Consider the following 8492-nt stretch of genomic DNA (forward strand, 5'->3'; position numbering starts at 1 on the left):
CTTAGGACCTTGATTGAACCCTAGACCTTACCCAGACCCTACTAGACCCATAGGGTCCGGGTAAGCATTAAGAAAAATTATAATTATTTAATATTATTAAAATACATATTGAAACGCGTCCAACGATATTACACATAGCTATTTTTAAATATGTTAATGCTATTCAAAATTTTAAAGTTTGACCCTAAATAGGGATATGCACATTATATTATGGGACGAGAGGAAGAGTATTTTGAGGCATTCAGATTATAAAAATAAAGTGTAAAATCTATTTTGAGGTTAAGAGAGATTTCCTCAAACTTAAAAGGTAGTTATCATATATTCACCTCTATAATGGGAGTTAATTCACGTGCATAATACATACATGGATTTCTACAAGGGATATATTATATCATTCACGTTGATCTTCGGTTTGAGCAACCCTAGCCCACCTAGCTCTTTCAATTTCAATTCATGTATAATTAGATCATGTCATTTTAGATAAATTTCAGATTTATATTAGGTAATCAGATCATATATGAAAAAGTTAGGAAGAATTACTGATTATTATGTTACTCAATGGAGTAATATACTAGTACTTGATTACATAGATTACATTACATTTTACTCACTACTTTAGTGATTGAAATGGTAAGCGTTATATAATCAGATATTAATCATATTACGTAGTTCATTAAATGTTTAATTATATGTTTAGAGTCTTTATTAGACAACTTAATTAATAAACACATAATATGAATTATGAGCATGCAATTAGGTATATTTTCCTTATCCTTTAGAGTTATGGTTAGTCAATAAGAAGATAAAGATAATAAAATAAAGTTGAAAGTGACATATAAATCTAACATCAACATGGATAATGCGTTAGATTATCAAGCTAGCTGTCTAGAGTAACCTGATTGGGCAAGTTTTAATGGCCAAATGGCTGTTTTAAATACTACCAATCACATTTTTATTTTTTTATTTGGGGTCAAGTGACCTTTTCTACTCGACCTTATTTTATTTTATTTATTTATTTATTTTTCATCTAATTTATAATAATTAAATTTAAGTAAGAGCATATTGTTTTTGTATTGTTGCCGTTGACGAAAATGACGATTAACTATTGAATAGAAACCCACGTCTTATATGGTACAATAGTGTCTAGAAACTCGCAAACTATTCTATTCTGCCCTCTTTTTTAAGGGCGTTCTTTCGAATTTTGGTGTGGTGTGTTTCTTCGTATTAGGGAACGAAAGCTACTTGTCCTATTTTGCCGGGGATTGGATCAAGTGTTGGATGTATGCATTTATCTATGAGGTTGGTTAACTCTTATGACTCATCGATTAAGAACTATAATAAATGGTGATAATGGTAATGATGATGACAATGTTAAATTTAATTATTGATCATTACTTCGTATTTTGTATCATTAAGAGTGATTCGGGTCGTTATGAGTGGTAAGACTGGTAACGGATATATGATGAGAAATGCAAGTTTGAGATGAGATTATTATTGATTTGCTATGCTTAAGATATTGGATGTTACTTTGCTTGCCAAGTTACGTCATCACTTTGACATTTATAGTCAATTTTTTGTACCACGATAAAAATAAATAAACAATAAAGGTTAAAAAAAAACATTATTCTCCAAATCGAAAATAGATTTATCTTTTACACTTGTCTAAATCTAATATACGAGTATTCTAGTAACATATAAAGAAAAACACTAAATAAACATGCTCTAAGAAAATATTGCTTTCAAGAATATAGGTTATTGATTATGTCTATAAAGTTAGAATCTCATGTGGATAACAAACTAGCCAATCAATCCACTTCTTGTTTCATCACCTTCACCTTATTAACCTAATATATTCAGAAGATAATGTATTGATACTTAATATACATTCGCTTCGTTCTTAAATGTACTTGATTGATGTTTGTTTTGGAATGTTCCATACTTCCATATACCATGTTATACTCACTTTAACTTCATTTTGATTTATTGGCTTCCACATTTCCATTTTTAACTCTTACTTGCTCCATATCCATTACCAAGTAATGTAACTCCGTTTCTTTTCTATATTATTTATCATTTCTCTATTGCATGGATTTGATTCATGTTATTTAATCATTTTTATTTGACTATCTCACAATAGCAATGGTATCTATTTTTGTTTTGAAAGATCAATGGCTATCAATTACCCCGTCATAAGTGAGAAATGTAAGATATTAGGATATATTCAACATGATTGTAAAATAATTTCTTAATATCCTCTCAAGTAGACGTCTATTCCTTCTAAATTTTATCATTTAATATATTTTCTTTGATAATCAAAGAGATAATTATCAAGATAAGTTAATACTTGGCCCTTCACTTATCACATTAGCCTTGTGATAACTATCTTCAACTTCTCTCCCCCACCATTTTTATAATTAATTGATCAAATTTTCCATTTTAATTCAAATCTCAATTCAAGGTCTCCATAAGAAAACGATTAATAATGAACAATGTCTAAATCTCATGTGAGACTAGTGCACAATATTTATATAGTGAAATCAACCTACTTTGTATGAAATTATTCCATTTAACATGAGATTATTTTTGATGTGAAACAAATCATTATAAATTAGAGTTTTTAAAAGGGCCACTGAAATACATTTAAGGGTAACTTAGACACAGTCACTTGCTATTTGTAAAATGGTTTTAATTTGTGATGAATTATATTCTTATGTCTTTGCATAATAAGCATATTTTTGTTGATAAATTTATTAGCCTAGCATAGCCTAGATTAAATTAATACTTGTAGTTGTCTTTCAAATATTTTTGAGGCAGTCTATCTTGACTTGATTTGATATCAACATCAACATCCTAATTAGTATTTTCTGCACTAATTTAAGCACAAATTGAGGATTTGTATAAATACTTATTTCTTTCCAAATAAGTTAATTTTCCACATAACAGGCTTTAATTATTTATAAGCTAGAAACACCAAAAAAAAAAAAAAAAAAAAAAAAAAAAAAAAAATTATCTATAAGCTATGACACACTACAAGTATAAGTATTACAGTACTTAAATAACAATCGCTAATATGTATAGCATGTTACACTTGTTTGTACAAAATATATCTCGTACTAGTTCTTCATGGTTAATACTCGTATGTAACAAGATTAAACTTACCTGTAAAAAATACTTCATACAAAATAAATTCACAAATATTTATTTATTTTAATTCATTATTCTTGCTTAGAAATTTTATTTATAAATTCTAATGCAAATTGTGTAATAAAAAAATTGCTGCTCAACTCTATTTTCCAAATGTCTACTTCAATTTAATTTTATTAAAGGTAATATCATTTGTGATCCTGTAAAACTGTTAAGACTAGCACAAGAAAAGCAAGTGCAGCAGATTCTGTACTGCAAAAGAACTTAAGAGCAGCATCAACTGAACCACAGATAACCAGCAGACTAACAGAGGATAACTGTTAAAAACATTTGACTTTTTCTAAAGTATAATGTTTAAGCCAAAAGCCTAAGGATTCTAAAAACCAGCTAAAGAGGACTAATATTGCTGTCTCAATTGGTCTACCAACTAGGAAGAATGATAACTAAGTAGAGTGTTTCACAGGAGTAGGAAGAGTAGCACCCAGGACAGGAAAATCTTTGTCAGTTGGAATGCGCGGGCGCCTAGAAGCAGGAGCACGTGCAGGTGTGCGTCCAGCAGCATCACTGTTAGTCCGGTCGTTGAAGCTACCTTGCTCACCACGACCACCACGCCCTTGCCCCCTTCCACCAGAACTCCGACGATGGAAAGTTTGCTTGAAGATTTCATGTACCTCGACAGCCTGCTCAATAAATAAAAGACAACTATGAATCTAAAGATAGAACACTCAGCAGGAAGGCAAGTTACAAGAATCATTGACCAACAGCTACGAAGAATGCAAAAACAGACAATCAATCTCACTAACTTGTACATACCACAAATTTACGGCTCTTTTCCTTCTTCTCAAGGCTTCCATCGTTCTGCAGCTTTTCCTGCTCAGATATCTGACATACAAATTTAAGAAACATTCATTATTAAAGATCTAGATTAAGCCATACAAGTAATTAAGTTCTGAACTATCAAAACACCAACTCACCAGATTTACATCACTCTCAGTAACCTCTCCATTGTCTTCTGTCTTTGAAGTCTCTGTTGCTTGATTCTTGGGACTATTTTTCTTCTTTTGCTTGTCCTTAGCAGATTTCTACATAACATTTTATATAACAACTACTCAAAACTGAACTCCAAATCCCCACAAATGGATACCGAAACCAAAATGAGAATTAAACACTCACCCATATCTCATCGATAGCAACAGGCTTTTTCTCAATCACTCGCATTCCCTCCAATTCCTTGTCAATAGCCACTTTCCTCAATTCTGTCTTCTGCGAATTCAGCGCCTGTTTCTTCTCAAAGAGCAGTTTTTCATATTGATCCAGAGTCATGAGTGCAGCTTCCTAAAGAACAGTAATTGTGAAAGAGGAAGATTGATTAGTCTTTAAGCCAAAGAAACATGCCATCTTACTGAGGTACCAGAACATATACCTTCATTTCCTCTTTCTTTTTAAGCTCAAGCTCGGTTTTCTTTTTCTGCTCTTCTGTATCCTCCTTTGGGACTCGAGTATCTTCAGAGACCTCTTCAGTAATGTTATGTTCTTCAATTTCTGCAGCTTTTGAGGCTTCCCAATCCATTTCAGCATCACTGTTGAACCATTTAAACAAATAAACAAAAATGAATGCATAACTTCTTGACTACTGATTAATAAAGAATTTAATGAACTGAAAAGTTAGGAATAAAATCTCAGTTTCACCATATCCTAAATGAATATATGAAATGATTAGTACTTATATACTAAATGCAAATACTCTAGACACGAGAGGATGATAAAATGCTTGTGCTTGCATGCACTGAGATGCGTGATAACAAGATCAATCTGATCCTCAAGAAATATAAAGATGTAAGACTGCTTCACTCTCTCCCTACTCTATCTTTCAGTTGTGACCACTAACTCTTCCTCTCTTAAATACAATAGTCTTCTAATCTAAGAATATATTTTCTTCTGCGTATTGAGATATCTCCCTCAAACAATAAGATTGCAGAGAAGCACACTAAACCAGTCATACATATCCCTGGTATATAATTTAAATACTACTTGTATAATATACCAGCATACATATGCAAAAATACCTTGACTTACGACCATCAAGGTAATTATGATCATGAACCTCTATACTTGAAACATATGAATAGAAGCAAATAACTCGGAGCATAATGACATAAGAACCTCAATGACAAGCAGCATGCAGAAAACACAGTGACAAAAGATCTTCGTAAAAATCCTTAGTTACTTACCCTCCAGAACCATTGATATGTACAGCTCTGAAATCATGCCCATCATCAGTCCTACCTCTTTCCCTGTTTCCACCATAACCTCGCCTCTCACCACCATAATTCCGGTTTCCATTTCTGTATTTCCTATCTTCACCTCCAGCTCTATTGTCTTCAGTTACATCCACTTCCATACTATGCTGTTCAGAATTGGCATTGTTATCTCGAACCTTATCCTCGTTACCTCTCCTCTCACCATCATAGCCCCGCCTTCCATTCCTGTATCTTCGTCCATCTGCAGCATTATTACCCTGACCTTGATTCACATACCCTCTTCTCTCACCACCATATCTTTGGTTTCCATTTCTGTATTGCCTCTGTCCATCTGCAGCACCATAGTCTTGAACTTGTTCCCCATAACCTCTCTTCTCCTCAACATCGTTCCCATTCTTGTAACCATGCTTATATCCAAAAGCGCGGTCATTATAAGCATAACCCTTCCCTTGACTCTTCGAAACCTCCTGCCACCCAGCATCATCATCTACGGTTTGAATATTACCCCACCCATTTTCGCCACCAGAAGCCTCATTCACATTACCCCACCCATTTTCGCCACCAGAAGCCTCATTCACATTACCCCACCCATTTTCGCCACCAGAAGCCTCATTTACATTATCCCCCCACCCATTTTCGACACCAGAGTCCTTACCATGGCCTTGACCCCAATCAAGGCTTTTTCCATCTCCAACTGCATACCCACTTCCATAAGAATCTCTACTATGATTCCATTCAAGTCCACCACCTCCCTGAACATCAAAATCCCAACCATTTCCGTTATCATGGCTTCCATCCCAATGACCTTTTCCTTTCCTACTACCACTACCATTGCGGGCTAATACAAGTCAACAAACGCAAGAAGCAAACACATAAATCAGTGATCACCAAAGATTTATCAAATCCCATAGAATTAAGCAATAACTTAACAATCATATAATGCAAAATCTTTAAACTCCATGTAACAAGATTCGTAATCTACTATTGGCCTCAAGCAATTCAAGTCGGAATAATAAATTCAAGACTGCCCTATTTATATAATTTGGGTACAATAATTCGAGTCGGGTCAGTTTTGACATGCCTAATTGAGTAATTGATGTCAATTATACATTTCTAAATAGAATCACTAACAAGAACATCAAATTCTACCATAAAAGGTGAATATCAAATATAATAATAAACAATTATCCTTACAAAGCAAGTACGATTATTAAACAGGAAAACAGCACATTCATATAACTTTTTCCAATTAAACAAATACATTAGTCCTAAACATCATTAAATAAAGCAAACATTTTCCAAAAAAGATCCAAAAAAACAGAATGTAATTTGCCAAATATTAAAGAAACATAACATTATATTAAACCCACAACATTGAATAAATTAAACAATCAATAACATAGTGAGTTATCAAACGTTAAATTTAGCCCTAAAACCCTAAAAAGATCATCAAAAAAATAAAAAGAAAATTACCAAAACCAGAAGTTTCATCCTCTTTATCCGCATGAATCATCGAGTCAACAGCTTTGTTGACAATGCGATTGAAAAGAGCTTCAACGTCATCATCCTCTACGTCGTCGTCGAGTAAAGCGAACGAGTTCACAGACTTCGCCATTGATGACAGAAAAAAGCTTTAAAAACAGAGGTTTTTAAAAAAAACAAGAAATTTTATTTTTTGAGGGTGTATTATTGAGACATTTGTAAAGAAAACGAAAACCCTAATTTCAATCAGAGTTTTGAAGAAAACCCAGAATCCATAATTGGATTATTTTTCGGAAGAGAAAAAACAGAGGAGAGAGAAAATGGAGGTTTGTGAATGGGGATTGCTTAAGAAGCAAGAGAGTGTGAGAAATTGGAAGAAACGAAGGTTGTGATATTTATAGTGGGGTTGATGATTTACTGTTGATGGAAATGAAAATGACCTAGGGTTGTGCTAAATCTTTTTTTTTTTTTTTTAACGAGGAAAAAAAAAAGTACTTATTCCTTAAGTTTTCAAAGTAATTTCTATTCAAAAAAAAAAAAAAAAAAAAATTGGAAAATAATGGACTTTATAAGAAATACATACATCTAGCCCATTTCTCAATTAGTCCACAATGAAAATTAAAATGCATACTAAAAGAAGGGCCTGTTCATATTTACTGAACTGAGCTGAATTGAACTGAACTAAACTGATTGGAGCTGAACTGAACTGAACTGATTGGAACTGAACTGAACTAAGCTGAAATGAATATTTTATGAGAGAGGGAAATTAAGAGCTGAACTGAACTGATTGGAGCTGAACTGAACTGAACTAAACTGATTGGAGCTGAACTGAACTGAACTGAAAATAAGTAAATATGAACAGGCCCGAAGTCTTCATTTGGATTTCTTAAGCTAATTGTCTTTCCTCATATTATTGCACAAATGTATTTTTTTTTTTCTTAAGTTAATTGTCTTTGATTTTCAAGTTTATTTGAGGGTATCATAATAGACTAACAGGGTATTGAACGAAAGATTTGGTAAATTATATGAGTAGTGATTAATAATTTTACTTTTTTTAAGCAATGCTTAAATATGTTAAGTTAGGTTTAAAAAAAATGTTAGGTTAATTATTAGCAATGTTCAATCAACAACTTGCTTTTAGAGGTATTAAATGATAATGTAATAACATAAGTAAATTTGGTCATATATAGTAATTTAGGGTGCAATAGTGAATGCCTAATTTTCTAAAAGGCAATCTATATTTTAACATTTGAATTGTACTAATTCTTGTGTGTAAGCATTCTAACTCATTCTTTATCAACCACCAATGCAAAAAGTAATCTACTCGATTTACTTAAACACAATCTTAATCAAATTTATCAGTGTTAAATAACCATGACATCATATGATTCATATTTTTAGTGTGACCACGTGAGGAATAAAAATCCAAGCTTCCTATAGATAAAATCAAGTTACACTAATACAAAATTTGGAAAACGTACCGCTAATAAAAGTCCCATTATGTCTACAACGGGTTTATTGAAGTATGAGATCTAACAACAGAGGTTACAGCCTAACAAGTCTCTAATGTGTACAAAGGCCCAATATCTTGTTGAAGAAAACTAC

The 8492-nt window shown here is 32.5% G+C and overlaps 1 protein-coding gene across 1 annotated transcript; it reads right to left on the reverse strand.

The window, feature by feature from the left end:
* Positions 1-3372: 3372 nt before the first annotated feature.
* LOC145571931 (uncharacterized) lies at positions 3373-7229 on the reverse strand. Its single transcript, XM_081630947.1, has 7 exons — positions 6879-7229; positions 5376-6243; positions 4568-4724; positions 4318-4479; positions 4119-4226; positions 3958-4026; positions 3373-3824 (listed from the first exon to the last, which is right to left on the reverse strand). The coding sequence occupies exons 1-7, from the start codon at positions 7018-7020 to the stop codon at positions 3588-3590; spliced, it is 1743 nt and encodes a 580-aa protein (XP_081487073.1). The 5' UTR covers positions 7021-7229; the 3' UTR covers positions 3373-3587.
* Positions 7230-8492: the final 1263 nt, after the last annotated feature.

This window comes from Chenopodium album, chromosome 12 (genome assembly GCF_948465745.1).
Source record: "Chenopodium album chromosome 12, dcCheAlbu1.1, whole genome shotgun sequence".
NCBI classification, from domain to species: domain Eukaryota; kingdom Viridiplantae; phylum Streptophyta; class Magnoliopsida; order Caryophyllales; family Amaranthaceae; genus Chenopodium; species Chenopodium album.

What these genes read in the sequence shown, in the direction of transcription:
- LOC145571931 (XM_081630947.1), bottom strand. Translation starts at nt 7,020, where the DNA reads ATGGCGAAGTCTGTGAACTCGTTCGCTTTACTCGACGACGACGTAGAG. An exon ending in GGATGAAACTTCTGGTTTTG is followed by an intron (nt 6,244 to 6,878) that starts GTAATTTTCTTT and finishes GACTTGTATTAG; the next exon opens with CCCGCAATGGTAGTGGTAGT. An exon ending in CATATCAATGGTTCTGGAGG is followed by an intron (nt 4,725 to 5,375) that starts GTAAGTAACTAA and finishes ATGGTTCAACAG; the next exon opens with TGATGCTGAAATGGATTGGG.